Consider the following 21,886-nt stretch of genomic DNA (forward strand, 5'->3'; position numbering starts at 1 on the left):
TCTATTGATAGTATAGTGAATCTGTAGTAAAAATGCATTATTTCTTTAAAAATCTTCTCTGCACCTGGGCATATCAGAAGCAAAAAGAGTAGAAGTTTTAATAAGAAAGGGTATTTTTACCAGATTTTTGAACATCTGGACCATTTGGTCAAGTGTTTGGTCCTGGCCAGGGCCCTATTAATTTGTGTTCTACTGAGAGGAGTTATTCCCCTTTGCCATTTACTTTTGATAATCAATCACTGTAAACAATGTACTTGACGGGTTAATAGAATAAGAGAATTTGTATTGTATAATACAAAAAGTATTTTCATAGTTTTAATGTCCAGGTAGACGTATAAGTAATAGATAAACAAAAATGATACCAAAATAACTTGTCTTATTAAATGTTTATCAAAGACCAAGAGAGGCCAATGTAAGAGATTTCAACAAGGAATTAAAATAGTACAGAAGCACTGATAGTTTGTTAATATACTGCATGGTGATAAATGGGGAACAGTTTAGAACCTAATTTATGAACTGTTAATGAATGCTAGACTTATTATTTTGTTGATCCTGATCACCCTATTTTTCTTGCTCTTGGGCAATAAAGCTTCACCTTTCAGTTCATTTTATACGCTTTGGATCTTCTAAATTGTTGTATTATACTCAGGTGACCGTTAAGGCCCTTGGGCCTCTTGTTTAGCCAATACGATGATTAAGCCACCTTCGAAGTACAATATTTACCTCGCCCCTGGGGATCAGTGAATAGTGTAATCTTCAGGAGGCTAAATCATCGTATTGACTTCAAAAACAGCAATTGTAAAATATTTACGTTCACTTTTTTAAAGTAATTTTATGTTTTGCTTTGGAGGGGAAGGGGGGGGGGGTCCCTACCCTCCCCCATCCCAAATTATATATTTTCTAATATTATGTTCACCTGAGTGGAAGTCTGTGGCAAGTAAAATAGCTTGTCAAAACTATTTTGTATGAATTTGGAATTTTCCAATCTATTTTTAGACCAATGTAAAGAAAATTAATCCTTATATTCATATGGAAGGTCAAGTGCAGGTGAATATAACGTAGTATTTTTTCTACATTGTTGGATTTCAGGCAAGCATAGAGATAGGAATTATTCAATCATATTTAAAAAAAAAAAAGCATTTCACTTTTTTTTTGTCAATAACTTGACTATGCATCCGCTTAGCAGTTGTAATTCCCCACTGTTTTTAACTGATATTTTCTTCACGTTCCTCCTTGACTGGCTTTAGATGAATCCTCTCAGTAGTTTAGACATTTTCCATGTTCATTTTTTACGAAATGACATCTGGGACTGTCGTCTCGTCGCTATTAAATTCAGGTTTCCTATGTCAAAACAGATAAACCAGAGTTTTCCGAGGGTTATCTGGGTTTTAATCTCCTAATACCCCTTTTGTCCGTATCTCTTCTCCCTCTTCTCTGTTCGGTAAGGCTTGCTTTTTTTATACTACCGCCATTTTCCTTGGATTTCATTTTCATCACGTTATCCAGTATGGTACTTATTTGAGATATAATTATCTTCAAGAGGCCTAGAATTTTTAGGTGGTTTCGTTTATCTTGGCTGAAGATACTCAAATACATCTGCAAAAGTAAAGAACATTAATTGCAATCTTAATCAGCCCTTTTTCCAATATCTGGACTTGAGGCAGGGGTCTTGTAGAATAGTAATATAGGAATTGATGCACAAAAACACCTGAGGGTTCGTTGATGGTTTATTGGATAGACAACAATAATGATAACTAGAAACTCATTGCGAGCAATGAGAGGTCTTCCGTCCAATTCTGAAAATAAAAAACGAAAATTCAAGCCGAAAAAATGATAAAAGAAATTCGGACACTCTGGAGATTAACCCTGGTCGTCAGCTTGAAAATCCAACATGCTAACCATTAACTATTCACTTTTTAACATCTCTTCCTGTCACGACCGGAAGTAACGGCGATACAAGAATTTTCTCACAATTCATATAAACTGATAACTGACTATCAAGTCCTGAAAGTTTTAGACTTCAGTCGTTTACTTTTGCCAAGCAATATTGTGAGAACAAATTCTTATTTTGAGAACAGGTAAACACGCGAGTGGAAGTGAATTTTATAAAAATCTCTGACTTTTATGTGGACATTTGCAGTACCTACAACATACATCAAATTATTTCAAGTACTTTATCGATAAGCAATATTTATGAGAAAGTCAAATATAAAAATAACGTAGTTTATACCTAAAACCGGAAGTTGGCGTTTATGTTTCCGGTTGAATCAAACATATTTCTAAACAGCGAAAGAGATGCACAAAGTGATGCAAGTTTTAATATAAAGAAAATTTAAAATTTTTGATTTCTTTGATCACTTCCTGTGACAAGCGGAAGTGACGACTGACGCTTTTAACCCAAATCGTTTCGCCTACTCCTCAAGGTCTATTACTCATAAAAGTTTGGTGTTTTAATCTTTTTAACTGTTTTTGAGATCTCGATCAGACTTCTCATTTTGAGGACAGGAAAACACGCGACCGGAAGTGATTTTTTGAAAGATATTTAAGGGTACTCTAGACATTATCACTCTGAATAACATATGTAAAATTCATTTCAAATACTTTATCTATAAAGAATATTTCTGGGAAAGTAAAATATTCAAATTATGTAGTTTTTCTCTTATAACCGGAAGTTGTCGTTTTTGTTTCCGGTGGGACCAACATCACTCGAATCTGCAAAAAAGATGCAATGAGGGGATGCAAGTTTTAATTAAAAAAAGGAAAGTTGAAATTTTTGATTTCTTTGATCACTTCCTGTGACGACAGGAAAGTAGTAGATTACTCCAGGATAGACCGGTCTATCCTGGAGTATAGGGGCCGTTATAGACGGTAAAAAAATGGAAAAAAATACGAAAAATGCAAAATGCGCTGGACCGGTCTATCCAGGCGTATAGGGGCCTTTATAGACGGTAAAAAAAAAGTCAAAATAAAGTCTATACAGGATACCGTATCAAAAGTCCCAAAATGCGCTGGTCGGGTCAATTAAGTGCATTTTTTTTCCTCCTTTTTTTAAAAAAAAAATCCAAAAAATTTCAAACCTTTTATTATTCATCCAATACAATCCAATACAATACAATACAATATGAAAAGAAAAACAAGATCAGAGAACAGTCCTATTACAACAGGAAAATCACAAATTTTTTATCACTGTACAAAAAGGATTTTTTTTCCTTAGTCACTAATACCTAAGGACGTACACAGTCTTGGCATCGATTCAAGTATGTCCATTATGACGTCATTATCACACAAAACAAGAAAAAAAACATCAGAGAAACAGTCCTAACAGGAATATTACAAGGTTCACAAAAAAACATGAAAACTTACTGTTTTACATCCATTATTCACAACGAAACTGTCAATTATTTTTCTGGAGTTTCAATTTTAGTTTCTCCTTTACATTGGTATTCTCGAGTTTCCTTTTGTTAGTGCCTTTGGTAGGAATTTGATGTTCCTGATGTTTTTTCTTCTCTTGATTTTTCTCTAATTTTTGTACTTCTTTCACAAATTGATGATCATCTTCTGGGCATTCATTAACCCAATGTCCGATTCTTCCACATTTGTAACACAAATCCTGTTTTTTTCTGGGACAGTCTGGAGCCCAATGTCCCAACTCATTACAAATGTAACATGGATCTGTTTCTTTTGTCTTTTTTCCTGTGCTGCTGCTCCTATTGCTACTGCTGCTACTCTCTTTTTTCTGATAAAATACACCATTCATTTTCTCCTGGATGTTAGTCACTTTAACTTCTAATCGGGATAATTTACCCCTTATCAAACAAAATTCACTGGTGTTGTATTCTTTTAAATCCGTCAGCATTTTAATAATTCCATCCAGAGTGGTGGTTAAGATGCTCATATCTTCTTTGGTCATGGGTTCTGGCATATTATAAAGTCCTAAATCCAATCCGATGGGATCTTGTGTATCAGGTGCCGTGGGTAAGGCATATCCTAATCCACTACTCTGAGGTGGAATATAATTCTGACCTGTAAAATTATTAAGATTCATCATTGCTTCTGCCATGTCTATTCTTTCTACAGGTGTCAAAACTAATGCTATAACTGACTTAACTCTGAGTTTATATACCTTATGAAAAACTATTTTTAGCTCTTTGTTACTAAAATTAAAGCACGAGATCCCATTCTTAAAACACCTGCACAGGTGAAATTTTTGCACCGATTCAACTTTGAAAAACTATTTTTACCTTTTAGTTACTATAATTATATATATTAAGCACGAGATCTGATTCTTGAAACACCTGCAGAGAGGGGTCATGTACCTAATCTTGGCACCGATTCAAGAGTCTTAAAACACACCTGTGTACTATAGTACCGTGTGCAAAGAAAAAAAACTTAACTTAAGGCCTATTTTTACCTTTATTGGTTTTATTTCTATAAATAGAAAACCAAAAAGTATAAATAAGGTCATAAAAAAACATTTCTTTTTTAAAAATCATTGATATCATGTTGAGACACTATCACACTTTAGTGTTGGAAAGTTATGATACTTTAATGCAATGTCTAGAACAACAGGAACAACCATTACCCCCCGAAGCGTAACAAGTGTTTCAGAAAGCAGACAACATCATAGAAACCACTCAGGACTTGTGGTTACAATGCCTGGCTTTATCCCATCGTACGACAGTGGGGAGATTAGCGATAATTCATTTCTTATGTCAACGAATGAAAAAGACTTTACCCGAAAAAATGTACGGGATGAACATGATGCAATATTTACAAAAACCCTACAGTTTTCTATGTCATCCCGAAGGGAGCAAAGTGATTCTACTTTGGAAAGAAATAGAAACGATGGAGAAAATTTGTATTCAATACGGAATGAAGTCTCTGGAAATATCAGACCTACTAAAAAATGTGTGAGTTTTAATACAGACTTGAATGAAATTTATGATTTACCCCCCGAAGATCGGAAAAGTGAATGGATGACTGTAGTAGCGGATCGATTAAGATTTCAGAGGAGAATTCAACACTTGGAACAATTGTTAAAACTAAAAAAATAAAAAAAGAATGAAAAAAACAATCAGTTCTTTTTTTGTTATTATTTCTATACAAATAGGACGCCATCTTGTGTCCTTGTTTAGACGCTGAGATGTTTTTTTGTTTTGGTCTTTTTATAAAAATCTAGACATTCCCATTGCAAATAAAGTAGATACCAATGATTTTTATAAGTTTCCGATTGTATTCATGTCAAAATTTTCATCATCAAAGATCAGGATTGCAAAGAATCGTATAAGCTCTATACAAGTCTATACACTGATTTTCTGAAAATGGCTGACCTTTGACCTCCCTTGTGTTTATGTTTAGACCGACGCTAAGTTTATTTCTACACTTGTAAGGATTCTTTTGATTTAAAAACCCTCTCAACACTTTTCCTTAGGTTCGATCTTATGATAGACATTAAGTTTTCTTGGTGTCACACTTTTAAAAGTTTAAAACTCTTTATTTTAGGTATTCAGGTCACTCAAGGTTAGGCCTTCGCTTCGGCATGAATGAGCCTGTTCTAGACAACGGAGGAATGTCATGTATGAATAATACTGTGAAATCATCCTCAAAACTTACCTTCATTCTTTAACTAGAAGGTTTGAAACTATATATCATTCCATAATATGTTATTTAATCCAATAGAGATATTCACAAACACAGAATAACACAATTTTGAATTCTCCATGATTTTTTGAGCTCTGTTTCATCCGGGCTTTTGGGTGCTTTCTTTTCGGGTCGCGCTGTGTGTATAAATACCAACGCTCGTCAGCTGTTAACTGTCATTCGTTCCTAGCTGATTTCCAGCGACCCAGACGATATGGCTCATGAACATTTTCATGAAGAACTATTTCTAATCCCAGGGATCGAGTTAGTATGTTATTATGCTGTCCGGAGGCTAACAGACGGAGAAGAATTGCTGCGTTGCCCAATGATGAGAGTGCAACTAAGTGAAACTAGGAATGCCCGAAGTAGATCCGCCACGCCTTATCAAAGAGCTGAGCCTAGGAGGAGGAGGAGAAGATCACCCTCACCAGCAAGGCCACCCTCGCCACCAGCAAGGCCACCCTCACCACCAGCAAGGCCACCCTCGCCACCACTAAGGCCACCCTCACCACCAAGGCCTATATACCACCCTAGACCCCAGGAAGAAGGGAGGAATTTTTCGATCCCGGATTCACCGGATTCCCCTTCACCATCCCCTGGGATACCCTCAACGGTGAATGAGGTCCATCATCAACAAAGTCAGACCAGGTTTCAAGGGTGTATCCCCAGCTGGGGTTTACAGGTACCAATATCAACCATTTTTTGCACCCTGTGCCTGTGTGAACAAGAAGAAAGTAATTATATATGCGACCAATGCAGGCAAAGACCAGCTTGTTACCTGTGTTCAGCCAGAATCATAGATAGAAGATTACCTTGTCCATTGTGTCGCTACAACCAATTCCCTTGGCGTGGATTTGGAAATCTGGGGGATTAAGGGAGTAAACCCTTAAAGAAAAAAATCAACAACGGCCCTTTTAAGGGCCACTTCTATGATTCGAATAGATACCTTTTTGATATACAGTTGGTTATAATAGAAACGTCTCATAAAAAAACACCTAGAGGTCATTATTGTTTTAAAAATTAAATTTTTTTTATTAACATTAATTTTTTTAAACAAAGAAATAAGAAATATATTTTTTTAAATTTATTTTATTTTACACATCATCATTTTATTAACACACAAAGATTATTTTTTAAATTTTTTTTATAATACACACTGGAATATAATTTTTTTAATGTCACTTTTTATATATTTAAGCTGAACAAAAATAACATTTCTCTTTTTCTTTTCTACGAAATTTCTCCAGACACAATTTTGCTGTTTCCCATTTCTCCAGTAATTCTTTGTTTCTCTCCTCAGGTTTCAGAATTCCATATTCTTGATAGTTGCCACCTTGCCTGTAAAACATTCTTTCTAATTCTGATGTACTGTGGGACATATCAAATCTTGCTGTAAGATTAAGTTTATGCACATCCAGTCCTCCTACAGGTTCTTTCATTTGAATGAAACCCCTGATTTGATGCACTTTTCCTGTCCAGGGATGAATTTCCTTTTTTAGGATCAAGTACTGAATTTCATCTTCAAGGTTCAGAAAAATGTCTATATCTTCTATTTCTTCCTTCACTTGATTTAAAACAAATGTCCAGTTAATGGCTACTTTGTAACTTCTGTATGGGTCCTTTGGGTCATGAATCTTCTCATTTGCTGGCAAGTAAACATTACAAGGTTCTTCATCCTCCTCCATAGTTTTTAATTCTATTCTTCTTTTAGGAGGACTGGAATCATTTACCTCCATAGGCATGATCATTCTTTTTTCTAATAATGGTATTTTCTCTTCCTCCATATCTTTTGACTTTTTACTCAAGCTCATCCTCATCAATCTGATTTTCATACACCTTAGTCCCTTTGTATTTATACCTTTTTTTTTTGTAAGTTTATTTTTAACTCTTTTGTTACTATTTTTATATATATATATATATATATATATATATATATATATATATATATATATATAGGAGCATCAGTTTCAGATTCTTAAAAAAAACAACTAGGCAGCATTTTTTTTCTTTTTTATTTTAAGAACAAAAAATCAACAATAACAACAATAACATTTTTTTTACAATACATTTTGATAGAAACATTGACAAGTTTGTCCATGACCTGTTGGTCTTTTATGATAAGTGTCTTTAAACCATTGAGCTACATAATGATCTCTTTGTAATGCTGTATGATGGTTCAAAGGGAAATAACCATTCATATGCTTTAATTTTCTTCATATGTCTTTGTTGTAAATAATATACACAATATTGTCCACACACATCAGTATTCCAATCTTGATATCGATACGGATTATAAATCCATTGATGACCATGACGATGAATAAAATCTTGAATTTCTTTTTGTAAGGGAGGAAATCCATAAGAATCAAAATATTCTACCACTGGACTGCTTACATATAAACACACCCAATGTTCTCCAGGTTGATCTTGAGGATCTGTATTGACTACAATGGCTTTTTCTCCAAATTTTAATTGATCTGGTAATAAATCTAAAGGATACACTCCACCAAACGAACTCTTTAATTCTCTAGATAACACTTCTCTCAACTGTCCTGTATCCATTAATAATCAATGCTCACTTCTCTCTGTTTGTTGATTTCTAAGAGGTTATCAAATTCTGCATACACCACACAATTTAAAGTGGTGGCCGTGTTGTTCGTAAATTGGACTTCTACTCTTAAATTTCCTGTTTCTATGAGATGAAATTTATCCGATTGGGCTTCTTGATCTTTAGTGAAATCCCAGCCCCATAAAGTGTATCCGTTTTTATACTCTTCTAAGGTAATGTCCGGAGCCCAATCTTCTCCTAATTTTCCCAAAGCTTGATACATACTCAGATAAGATCTCAGATATAAATCTTCATTAAAATTAGGTTCGAAGCAACGAGTCATCATGGTCTCTCCATTGATACTAACATCTAATTTTTTAATCCCAAAATTTTGAAAATTAAAGGGATTTTTAGTTTTATCTCCATTAAAAGCTGCATTCTCCACAAACCCTAAAATGAGCCTTTTTGGCATCTGGCCTTGAAACAGATGATCCGTAATCTTAGATTGAGTTCCTGTAGGTATGGTAAAACTTTTGACTTCGACTCTTCTTAATGGATATTTGGCTGTGTGAGTATTCAAAGTTTGATTGATGTGATTCATTAAAGTAGGGGAAGGTTTCACTTTTCTCACCCACAAGACCATACTTAATATTTTGACTTTTCCCGTATTGGCTTGAGCCGTCATCATGTAGAAATCAGGTCTAGCTCGATTAAATCTCAAACGGATGTCAACTCCATTCGGTAGAAATCGATCTTGTTGAAACAAATCCAGATGTAAACGATCCAACAAAGTAATTTTCTTACTAGCATCTATGGCTTCATGACGTTTTCTGTATCCTTCTTTTTTAGAATTGGCTGGGTATGCTGGAATGATGGGTTTGTTAATGGTACAAGAATCATGAGCTACAGCAAAGGACTGATTAGCAGCCACTCCCAGAGCTGCTAGCCCCCTTTCGTCCATATGTCCTGCCGTATCTTTTTCCCATAAACTACAAGCTTTCATTTGTGTGGCTAAAGTTCTGGGTTTGTAAGACAGTAATTTCTCCAGATAAGCTTTGTAAGGATAAGTATCGGTCCCTGGAGTGATTATTTTTCCATTGACATTAACATCAATTTCCGTAAACAAGGAATGTAAGATATTATTCACTGGGGCTGTTTTAGCAGGATCTCCAGCCAGATCACTTCCATCATTTTGGACAAATTCACATACCATTTGAAGATAAGTTTGAGATAAATCTAGATATTGATCTCCTTGTCCTTTAATTTCAAATTCGATCGGAGCTGTCTCTGAATCTAAAGTACTAGAAATAGGGTAATATTCTTCCCATTTGGAGTCTTCTAAAGCAATATTAGTGGGAGGGACTTAGAACAATTGTACATTGTCCATCCCACAGGCACAGGAATCGGGTTGTAACATGATGTCTGTCTACTAAGATTGATTTTTCACAAATGAAACTCTTCTCCCTCACACTCCTCTATTTATAGTCTCTCAGTCAAAGACATCTAAAGACCTTGTTTTCTTCTTCTTCTTGGGAATATTGTCTCCTTGATTTTTTCTTTTTCTCTTAGGACCTCCTCTAGCCAACAAAACTCTTTCTGTCTGTTTTCTTTTTCTTTTCTTACTATCTCCTAGATTCATTCTTTGTTTCACTATTCCCGACGTATTTTTCAGGGCTTGTACTCCGTGAGTTTTGATAGCGTCTTTTAAAGATCTCTTATTTTCTAACACATCTAACCCCGTTCTAGCAGCAGCGGTCAAGGCATGTTTAGCTCCCGTTTTCAGTAAATCCGTAAAAAATCCTTCCCCTTTTTGATAGTTTTTTGGGGGTGGATAATAATAAGCTGGTGGTGGTGGAGGTGGGGGTGGTTGCTGTTGACCCCCTCCTAATATTCCACCTAATAAATTACTGACTACTGGAGCTGCTAATTTTAACACCGGAGCTAAAAGACCAAGCCCGTGTCCTTTTTGTCGTAATAAACCTTTATGATAAGTCCAACCGTGTCCTCTCTGTCTTAATATTCCTGGATGATACTGCATGGTGATAACTGTTGTTAAAAACTGACTTTTCTGCACTCTGAGGACTTCCTTTTATACCCCCTTTTTTTTTAGGGCTGAATACAATATAGACAGCATACCAGACAAACCATGACTCCCAATAGGATGTAACAAAAAAGCTGTACACTCATCTCAGTACACTTTTCTAAAATGAAGTTTGACTAGAGTTTTTCCACCTAAAAAGGGCATGGGTTTTCCTAAAGGTGTCATGATGTGTATCTCAATGGTATCAAAATGTTTTTTACTCAAAGGGAGATATTCCGCACGGATGGGTTCCCATTTACATTGATTGTCTTTGTGTTCAAATTGACAAGGGACCACTCTTAATAATTTCAAGGCATTCGATCCTACGGTCTGGGGTTGAATCAGATCACAATACACATACATGGATTTTAAATTTCGATATAAATCTACAGTGTCCGGAGCCAGATAACTGATGTTAATCCATTTGGTCGTGTCTTCTGTCCAATTTTCCGGGACTAATTTAGAATCATGAAATCCTAATTCATAAGCCAGACTTAAGGGAAGACGTACAAAGATGGGAATTTGACGTAAATGACTGACATAATTCACTCGATTGAAATCCTTCCGATAATTAAATTTCATCTCAATTTTTGAGGGTTTTTCTTCGTCTTCTTTCAGGTCTTGTATCACTGTCTTTAAACTCTGTTTTAAATGTCCATACATATCATCATCGTCATCACTTCCTTGATCTGTGGGGTTTTTTTCATCGGTCCATTTGTGATACTTTTTCCAGATTTTTTTCATGGTCTGTACTAAACCTTCATTGATTTCTGCCAGGATAGCTGTAGGGTTAGGGTAAGGTCCAGGTCTAAATCGAAGTCGATACAAATTCAATTTCTCTCTAGGATCATAAGTACCGATTAACCAATAAGCTTTACTCCAATCTATTAAAAGCTGGGTTTGTTGAAAAGTGATGGGAGTACTTTTCAATAATTCAAACCGTCCCCACTGGTACTTATCGGGGTCCTCGAGATCCAGTTTCTCAGATGGTGAAACGCCTTTAAAAAAAGGTGGAACTTTTTCCACTATACACACATTCATATAAGATTCATCCTGACTTATATTTTCTATACTACAAGGATAAATCATTTCGGTTAATGCTACTTCCCATTGACCATCCGTTAAATCCACAGATTGTGGTAATAAAGTTTTAAATTGAGCGGTCGTATTCCCCGGAAAAGATTGCATGGAGCTATCACTGGGTAATGTCATGTAAAAACCACTGTTCTCAGCCATGTTCAGTAAGAGACTGAGAGATATTTACTTCTAACCTTTCTATTTATAATAATAATAATTTATACACATTTCATTTTATGATTTAATTCCTTCATATCTACATAAGGGACAAAGTCTGTAGCAAATCTTGACAAAGTTCTCGACACATTTCTCACAGCAAGGATATTGTCGACATTGTTGACACTTCCATCTCCCCTCCGTATTTTCCTCCCAGCAGGTCAGGCATTTCTTAAAAGCTCTTTTTCTCGTTACTTTGACCCATGGGGGCACCATATTCTCTACCCCGAACTTCCATGTAAAATATTTCACAACCAGCTACATCCACAGGTCTCCATGGAAGGGGGATCATCCACAAACCAGTGAGGAAAAGTCATTTCACAATGCTCGCAAATTCGATAAGTTCTGTGATGCCATCCGGGATAATCATACACCGTAAATGTACGCTCATGGATCATTTCCCTATCACAGTAATGACAGTAATACTTTTCTACGTCAAACAAATACGCCAGTCTCCACATAAAAATCATGATTGAGCACAGTGTACTCAAAACTAAGCTTTATATACCTTTTTCTGTGTTTTATTTTTAGAATTTTGTTACTATATTTATTTTTTAGCACGAGATCTTATTCTGAAAACACCTGGCCACATGAGTGTGCTGTGTGCAAAAACTTTTTTGCTGAGTCATTAATACACAGGTAATACACAAATCTTGGCAGCGATTCAAGTATATCCATTGTGACGTCATTAATCACACTAAAAAAAAAAAATGTGATACAGATCAAAAAATAAGACTTGTAATTTTTTTTTTGTGTGTTTTTTTTATTCATAATAACAACAATCATAACAAAAACAATCATATTAATAAACATTCAAAACTTTTGTACACTTCTTTTGTTTCATCTATGGGAAAAGATCTTCTCATGTACAAATATTCTGTTTCACAAGCACAGTCCATGATACTGTATCCTTTTAAGAGCACTTTCAGATAATCTTGGATACACTCTTTGGCTCTTTCCATCCATTTTCCTTGAATCCAAGTCCTTTCTGGTCCTTTTTGTTTGTGAAACAAGACATATTTCACTTTCCATTTGAATTCCTGATACTTAGGTTCCTTTCGACCCCCTAATATTCCCATCTTATGTGTTATTACCCATGGATGGTCTGGAAACTTCATTCTCTTATACAGGGTGGCATCTTTTTGTTTTCCTGGATTCTTATCTTTGAAATCTTGAATACATTCTTGTTTGTTTTTCATCCATTCTCCTTTCTTAGTAGAACCTTTAATTTTCCAACGATACTCTGAGCTTAAATACTCCATTGTATTTTTTGTGTGTGTGTGCTCTGTCTCTCTCTCTGTCTCAGTGAAATCAGAAATGATCAATTTTTTTGGACTTGTTCCATTTTATATACTCTATGGTGTCTCTATTTTTAGACTCTCTGGATTTGTGTCTATTTTTATATACTCTATTGTGTCTCTATTTTTAGACTCCCTGGATTTGTGGTCTTCTTAGGTGTATGATGCATTAGGGTAGGACTAGGCATAATGTATCCTACGGAAGAACTCACACAGATCATCCAATATTCTCGATTAGTATCATGTAAAGCTAACATGACCACACTGGTAATGATAAGAGATACACAAATGAATAATTGTGCAAAATAAACAATTTCTTCTCGAGGCACTTTCTCTCCACAAAATTTCCAATGAGGAGTTATTGAATGAGATCCGTTTGGGGAATCCATGAATCGAAACTAGGAGGATATCCTTTCCAGCGCACTTTGACTTCTTGAATGATTTTTTTCCCTACACGTCGCTTTTTATACCCCAAGATTTCTTCTACTTCGTACACATCATCTTTTTTATTAATCTGTTGTAATTCTTTCTCGTAAAAAGTGCCTTCTAATTCCTCACCATGATCATCTTGGATTTTATACACATAAGGATATCTTCCAGGCACTCTTTTAGAAATGGTAAACAATTCTGTAGTCCAATTGCGTAAATATCCTTTTTCAAAAGTGCGTTTAGCTTTACTAATGCGGACCCGATCTCCTTGTTTAAATTGAGGTTTTTTAGGGAATGTTTGAGATTTTTCCCCATATAAAGTTTTCCAGACTTTTAATACATTAGAAGCATTCACTTGAGCTGGTGCTCTTTTAATACTTCGATGATAAGAATGATTGTAAGCATATACTAAATCCGGTAAGACGTCTAAATATCGTCTGGTTTTATGACGAGTGAAATAACGCCACATGCGTGCTTTGAGGGTTCTTTGAAATCGTTCCACGATACTGGCTTTAGTGTCCGTATTACGAGTGGTAAAAAAATGAATGGATTTAAAAGCTTGCAAGAATTCTTTATTGGTAAATTCTTTGCCTTGATCAGATTGAATGCGGATGGGACGTCGTCCGTCTTGTTGAAAAATCTCTTCTAATCCTCGAATCATTTCTTTTCCTGTTTTCTGTTTTAAAGGCACTACCCAAGCATATTTAGATAAGACGTCAATGGCACACAATAAAAAAGTATATCCATCATTGTGTTTCTTTAAACTGGACACATCTGCTAAATCTAATTGCCATTGTTCGTCTTTATCGGTCACTCTAGTTTGTTGTCTGCGGAATTTTCTTTGAATGGGTTTATGTAAAGTATAAGTATCTTGTTCTTTTAACCAGTCTCGAATCTTTTTCAGGGAAATTCCTAAAGGTTTGACCTGACGATACAAAGCTTGTATTCCTCCGTACCCTCTTTTAGGATCATATTAAATCTCTTTTAAAATATCTTCCACTTGTTTCTTTTTCATTTCTTCTTAGGTAAAGGAAGCCAATTTTCTTCAATTTTTGCTAATTTCTTTTCTTCTTCTTCGAGTTTGTTTTTTAATTTCTGTCGAGGTAAAGGACTATATCTGGATCCTACCCTTGTCCCTACAGGGGTTGAAATGGGTTTTTTAATGACGGTTCCTGGATCTTCTATAGGACTACTTACTGGAGTGTCTAAAAAGGAAGAAAATCCACTATCGTCTCTTTCTTGACTTTTAGGAGTACTGATTTTTCCAGGTTTCTGCATGGCTTTTATAAGGTTTCCATTACTCAGGTATTCCAAAGGAGTACGGGTCTCTTTTAAAGCTTGAGCAAATTGTTCTAATCCTGTAGGAACCGGATGATTTTTCAAAGTATGAGATCTCATACTATCAGCCATTAAGTCCACAATGTTAGAATTGGCAACTTTTTGACCTCGATAACTAATTTCACCTTCTTTATTCCAAGTTAACACTTTAGGGTTTTTCTTTAAATGATTTAATAATAATCCAGCTTTTCTTTTCATGTTTTTATTGACGGTTTCAAGAATTTCATCTTCAATCTCAGCTGGGGCTGCTGGTGATCCTGTTGCTGCTTCTGCAGGGGATGGGGGTACTGGTGCTACTGCTGGGGGTGCTCCTGCTGGTGCTGCTGCTGGAGCTCCTGCTGCTGCTGCTGGTTGAGCTGATGGTTGAACTAATCGAGTTTTTGTAGGTTGTTGTCTAGCTTTTTCTAAATAATTTCTATAGCGATGAAGTTCTTGACCATATAAAGCGACTTTTTCTTCTGGGGTTAAATCTTCACGTCTTGTAATGTCCTCTAATTCCTGACCTAAACTGAGAGTAGTTTGAAATTCAGGAGGTTTCGGTAATTTTCCTTTAAGTTCATTCAATAAGACTTCGGAAACTAATACCATTTTACGACTCATTTTCCCCCTAGGAGAGATGCTGCTCCTATAAGTAAAGGACCGAGTAAAAGAGGGAAGAGGCCTCCTTTTTGCTGGACTAACAAAGCTCGTCTTTTCTGAATAGATTGAGGTTGAATTAGTCTCCTTAAGATGTGTTTCTTTCCAGCTAGTTTTCGTTTCTGAACCGAACTGAGAGGTAACACTCCTTTTAATAGGTTGTACACAATCTCACAAATCTTCAGAATACAATCTCCAGAACAATGTTTTAAAATACTTGTCTTTAAGGGTGAAGAATAATGAGGATTAGATAACACTCTTAAAAGAGGCCCATGAGATTTTAATCTTGTAGAACAACAAGTCTTCTTCTTCTTCTTCTTCTTAGCCATCCTTTTCAAATAATGAAGAGGTGTCCCTCAGTTTGTCCTCCTTTTATACTCTTTTAAAGAGGAGGAGGAGCATACATACCATGTTTGTCTTTCTCATGTTTATCTCTATTTTTTCGGTGACGTAGATTTTGGAACAATATCGGCATTTATATCTCATTCCTTTTGGAAGTTTAGGTGTAGAAGCAGATAAAGGTTGAAAGCGGGCTATTTTAGGAGTCTGTATGGGTACTTTAATTCCAGGAGAAGGAATTCCTACATTGACTTGAGGAAATAAATCCGGGGCTCTTTGACTGCCTATGGGTGCCATAGCACGATCCATTCTCATTTCAGCTTGTTTCTTTAATAACTCTCCAATAGTTTTTTGTCTTTGTTCTTTATAATACTGATTAATTTCATTTCTTAGACTTTTAGGCATAGCTTTACGTTGAGCTGGAGTTTTAGGTGGACCTGGAGTTTTTGGATTTTTTCTTTTCTTCTTCTTCTTCTTTTGAGTAGGTTTTTTCTTATTGTTTGACCCCCCACCTAGTCGAACCATCCAATTTGGTAAAACTCTCTTTTTTGTCTTTTTGTTCTGGACTCTTACCACCACACTTTTCAAACGACGAGCACGTCGTTTTTTAGGGGTATTCCATTTAAATAAATGACGAATGATGACTCCTCCTAAAAATCCTGCTCCGCCACGTTTTAAAATAGCTTTTTTTCTGTCTTCCTCGGTAGCTGATTTATCAGCGATGATACTTAAATCTTGACGATGATGATCAATAAATCTCTGAGTCTGTTTATTAATGGGTAATACTCCTTTCACTAAATTTCGAGCTCCCATAGCAAACCAATTCAATAAAGCTTTACGCCCTAATTCAATTAAATGAGCTCGCTTAGCAGGATCTTTTTCCCGCTGTAAAAGTCTTAAAGTTTTCACTAATTTACTCTTGGCTGATGGTGCCATGATGAGAGTTGAATGATAAATGACAAGGATGAGGATGATACATTTTTATTTATACTCTTGAGGCATGTGTATAGTTAACCATTCAAACAATCGACTTCTCAATCTGTATTCGTCTGGGGTGTGTGGACTCAAATCCACCAAGAGATACCCATGAGGAACATTGGTAGCTTCTTGATAAGCGGACATCAAATGAGGTAGAGCAAACTGACGACTCAAGACACTGATTTGAGATTTGTCTCGGGGATTTTTAAACAAGACTAAATAATGAGCATTCAAACTAATGGTGCGATGTGATGCTGCCCTATCAAATAAATTCTGAGTGATGTAAATCACACTGGTATTCCGATGATGAGCTTTACGGGTAAACCAATCCACGATCGATTCAATGGCTTTTCCTCCCTTCATGTCGTCAAAAATGAGTAAGTGTGGTATATTTAAATTAGCCACTAATTTCTCATCGTCTTCGGGAATATTTCGAATGAAAAACACCCGATCTCTTAGAGAAGTGTAAGCAGGTTGCCATTCCCGATAACACCACACAATTTTTTGTGGCATGGGGGTAATCCAATGTAAATTTTCTACTAATTTCTTGACAAATTCAGTTTTGCCAGATTTAGAAGGTCCTGCTACCACCATGGTAAATTCATGTTTTAAAAGAAAAGAGGGAAGAGGTGTCTCCTCATGTTGCATGATGACAAATGAAGACAAAGGTAGATTCAATGCTTTATTTATAGTTAATAACCATCATTTTAATAACCATAAGGTAAAGTGTTATAATCTTTTAAGATCTGTCTCTTATCGTAAACAATTCTATATTGTTTTTCTAAAGGTACTGTCTTGACTTGATGATCTCGGGTCCTCTGTATTTTGTAAGGATAAGACACTGTGACTTCATCTATTTCTTTCCTGAGCATTTTTTCTAAAGTCTCTAAGGATAGGATATTAGAAGCCCGAAAATTGAGAGTTAATCCTTTGACTTTAAGGATGGAATTTCCCTTGGAGGTAAGGTAAGCATAATTTTTGGGACCTCCAGACATGAATTTGATTATGTGATCCCCGTCCAATTCATCAGTCCATTCTCCTAAACTGTTTCCAAGAATCGGATTAAATTGTCCTTCCTTATGTTGGTAAATGATACTATCCGTATCGAAATAAAGCACCCGATCTCCTAAAGGTTGTAAAGTCTCGTAAAGGTGTAATCTGGCATGAGCGGTCGTGAAACAGGCCAGTATTATGTTTCCAAAGGGACATTCTTCTACAAATTGATTTTTGTCTTGATAATTGACTAACATCATGTCTAATTCCGGCTTTTCTTTATTTTCTAAGAGTTGGATCCCTTTAATCTCAATCCTCGAATCTTGTAAGAGTTGATGTAATTCCTCTTCTTCCGTTAAGTACTTCGTTTTCGGTAATAACAGACGTTGAGCAAATTTTCCCCACAAACAATTTAAAAAAAAGTTTAGCTATGGTTCTTCGCACTGGATTTTTTTCGATACTTAACCAATCCATTCTTATCCCTTCTTTTTCTAATACTTGACGAATGTAATTTAGTTGCTGTTCTTCCGTCTGACACTCCGGTGGAAATCCAGACGCTTCTTGTTTGATCTTTAAAAAAGTATCGATGTAAGGTCTGAATAAATCTGTGCTGCTTTCTGGAAAATGCCAAACTTCGTATATCTTCTCTAAAGTATACCCCATGTCCAAGGCTTTGTGTAATTCGGTGGTCACCCAGGTACCTGTAAGACTGCGTTCACGGGAATTGTGTCGACATCGATGTTTAGGGTCTTGTTGTTTTGCACACGTTCGACATAAGGGAAATGATAACTTGCCTCCTGTGCGATAAGGTAAAACTGGGTGATAGAGGCCTCGAGGTGGTAAGACCCGACAATGAATGAGTCCAAAATAGGATCTGACGTCTTGGAATTGATCGGTAATGATTTGAGGATGCCCTACAGGAAAAGGTCTGTGTTTTAACACGTAAGGGTACAGAGAACAAACGTCTATGTATCTCATATCTCCTTCCTCACAATATAATCGTGTAGCATTGGTCCGACCTCCATACAAAGCCTCTCGGGGGTTTAAAGGATCTGAAATGTTGAGGTCTGATAAAAAATTCTGTAAAACTTCATCTCTTTGCACTTGTTGATCGAATTCGTGCTCCCAGATAGAGGTGACAGAATATCCAAATTGCTCTAAGACTGATTTCCTTCTTAAAGTTTCTTCATATAATTGTTGGTAAGTCCATTGGGGTTGGTGAGGATGAGTTTCGGTCTGTAGATTGGAAAAGCAGGTGGGGCATCCGTGCCAATAACATCCGTAAAATTCGTAGACGGTGTGGCTATCTTCCTGATATCCGTCTACAGTATAAGTTCCGATCTTGACTTCTCCCCCGTTTCTCGCATGTTGGATGTGAGATCCACTCTGTTGACTCAAAAAGGTTAACCACCGACAGGCTTTGGCCGAATATTGACGAGCAGATTGATATCCCAGGTTAGGAATGATGGCAAGCTAAATTGGCTGCACTGGCAAAAGTGATGGATCCCTGAAAGGGATCTACATTCACTAAATTCTTGAGAGTGGCTCTAAACTGAGCACAACATCGTCGTAAAATATCGACGTCGGAAATACAATACTCTAAAAATTCCTTCTGGAAATCAAACACTTTTCCAGCTTGTTGGTCGTACCATTGGAAAAAAGCTTGTCGTCCACTAATAGACATGTCGTCCGGATTGTATTGATCTGGAGGGGGATAAGGTCCCACGTAATTCTGGTTCTGTACCGTATTGAAAAAGTGAGGGAAATACCCTTTTTTCAGTTCGGTGAATCCAAAAGCGGAAGGCATCTTGGACAGAGCAAAAGGTAAAAAATTATAAGAATCGATGAATTTCAATCCAAGGATTTCCATGGATAAGATTTTACTCCCGTTTTGGATGACGGTGGGTTTAATGCAAGCAGAATGCACCAGGTAATTTAAAATGAACTGTCCGTCATATCCTTTGAAATTGTGAGCAATGATGATGGCCTCGTCGTGTAATAAAGTATCATGCTTATCTCCTTTGCTGATGGGTTGTAATAACCAGTCCATGAAGTCTTTTAAGGTATTTAATCCTTTAAACACATGTTGACGGGGTCCCATGTGTCGACAATGAGGACAAGGATCCTCAATGGGTAAATGCCCACAATGTTGACAGACCCGATGTGCTACACACAGATTAGGGATGTGAATGCCGTTTTCTTGAGTACATTCGAAATCGAAATAAATGTAAATCTGTAATGTCTCTTTTCCCTTCTTCTTTTTGGGAGGTTTCTGTTGAACGTAACACTGATGATCATTCTGTACAATTTTCTTACAGATCTTACATTGTTTCCGTCCTCCGCATAAGTGATGACCGAGTAATTTTTTAGGCATCCATTTCTGACATTGGTCACATCGTCCCATCAAATTACAGATGGTTGTTGTCGTATTTTTACTGTAAGGTCGTAAATGATTTTCATAACTTCTATTCTTAAAAAATCCCTGGCAATGAGGACATGAAATCTGGCTCCCGTCTTTAGGGCATGGAGGGTAAGATAAACAAAAATCACATCGAAAAGGACATTTGGATCGATGGTCTGTGATGTTTCTGTACCCTACATCACAATGATCACAATAATATTGACATCCTGTGATACCAGGCATGGATAAAATGGCATGGTAATGATGATCTTCTAACAAAATGTTTAAAGAAATTCCTTGTCCATTCCCTTTGTAGATAGGTTCTAAGGAGAATTTAGAAGACATAGACTTGATCTGAAATATTTTCAGTCGATATTGAGGATATAACACTTGTTGTAATTTCCCCCATTCTTCGGGTCCACAAGATTGATGAATATCACACCCGGCTTGTTCCATGAGAGCTTTAGCTTGGTTTTTCTGATCATTACTCCTTACATCTCCTACCCGCATACGTTTCCATCTTTTTTCCCATTCGAGGTCGGGATTTTCTGGTTTTTCACTGTGTAACCGGGTAATGACAATAGCTCTAGCTAAACACATTTTATCCCAGGGATTGTCGATCTGAACGATAGATTTTTTTCCTTTAAGGAAAGTGTCCTTATTGATCATCAGGTGTTTGGTATTATTTCCACCACTTCCTTGAGGATATTTCACATGAAACATGTCGAATTCCATAGACCCGTCTCCCAGTTTAAAATCTTTTTTAGATTGTTGAACGGCTTCTATTTTGTTTAAAATGACCTCCTCGTTCAAATGTTTACATTGGGTAAACTCGTACCAGATTTCAGATTTCAGAGAAGGATGACGTATATTCAAGCGTAAGTAATCGTTAGGATTACACTGCATTTCATATTTGACCGTTTTTAACATGTCTCTAAATAATCGCCGAACAAATCCTTTGTTTTCTTCTTCTGGAAATTCCTCAAAATTGATATTGTATTTATTTTCTTGGGCTTTGAATTTTCTGGAATGTCTGGTGGAATCTAATCTCACTTTATAATACTGGGAAATGGACTTCGGTTTCCCTGGTGGTGAATGAGGTGGTGATAAATGAGATGAAGAATTTGGTTGTTCTTCTTCTTCATTTACATGACGTAAAGCTTGTACTTGTTGATGACGATTGGTTTTCTGTATTCTTTGTAAGTACAAGGCATTTCGTTTTCTAAGATCTAATTCTCTATCTCTATTGTTATGAAGAATTTTATCTAATTCTTTCTGCCTTTTTTTCCATTTCTTAAGTTGTCGTGTGAAACGATCCATGTTTATTTTTAACAACAGAATGAGCTGAAAGTCAAAAGAAGACGGTTTTTATACAATAGATGACGTCACAATGCATAGGTAGCTGTGATTTGGATCGGTGCCAAGATTTAAGTATGAGGGACTTTTTTTGCACACGGCACTACTGCACAGGTGTTTTAAGAATAGGATCTCGTGGTGTTATAATTAGAGTTAAAAAAGAACTAAAAATAGTTTAGACTTATAAAAATTAGTGGAGATTAAAAATAGATTAAACTAAAAAAATAGTAGAGACTAAAAATAGAATGGATCAGAAAGGTATATAAACCAGACCTGAGAGTATATAGGATCAGTCTTATTTTTTAGTCAGGGACTTTAAACCAAACCTTAAGATGGGAGAAGAAAATTCCAAGACTCTGAATGCTATGTTTGACTCCAAGACTCTGAATGATATGTTTGACTTGGCAGCAGTAATGGCTGGTATTGAACTACATGAAAGAAGAGGAATAAAAAAAATCCTAGAAGATATATGTGACATAATTCAAATTCTGAAAGAGAACCAGAAGGAAATAGCCTGTATAATAAGAAAAATGATTCAGGATCAGGAGAAATCAACT

General features: G+C 36.1%; 1 protein-coding gene across 1 annotated transcript; it reads right to left on the reverse strand.

Moving 5' to 3' along the window:
* Positions 1 to 8,201: 8,201 nt before the first annotated feature.
* LOC133175175 (uncharacterized protein F54H12.2-like) lies at positions 8,202 to 9,401 on the reverse strand. The gene has a single exon (XM_061310292.1). The coding sequence runs from the start codon at positions 9,399 to 9,401 to the stop codon at positions 8,202 to 8,204; it is 1,200 nt and encodes a 399-aa protein (XP_061166276.1).
* Positions 9,402 to 21,886: the final 12,485 nt, after the last annotated feature.

The sequence above is a fragment of the Saccostrea echinata genome, unplaced genomic scaffold (assembly GCF_033153115.1).
Source record: "Saccostrea echinata isolate AGI-Se365-2 ecotype Australia unplaced genomic scaffold, CSIRO_AGI_Sech_v1 ptg000061l, whole genome shotgun sequence".
In the NCBI taxonomy this organism is placed as follows: domain Eukaryota; kingdom Metazoa; phylum Mollusca; class Bivalvia; order Ostreida; family Ostreidae; genus Saccostrea; species Saccostrea echinata.

Excerpts from the sequence above, each read along its gene's own strand:
- LOC133175175 (XM_061310292.1), bottom strand. The coding sequence starts at position 9,401 with ATGGTATGTGAATTTGTCCAAAATGATGGAAGTGATCTGGCTGGAGAT.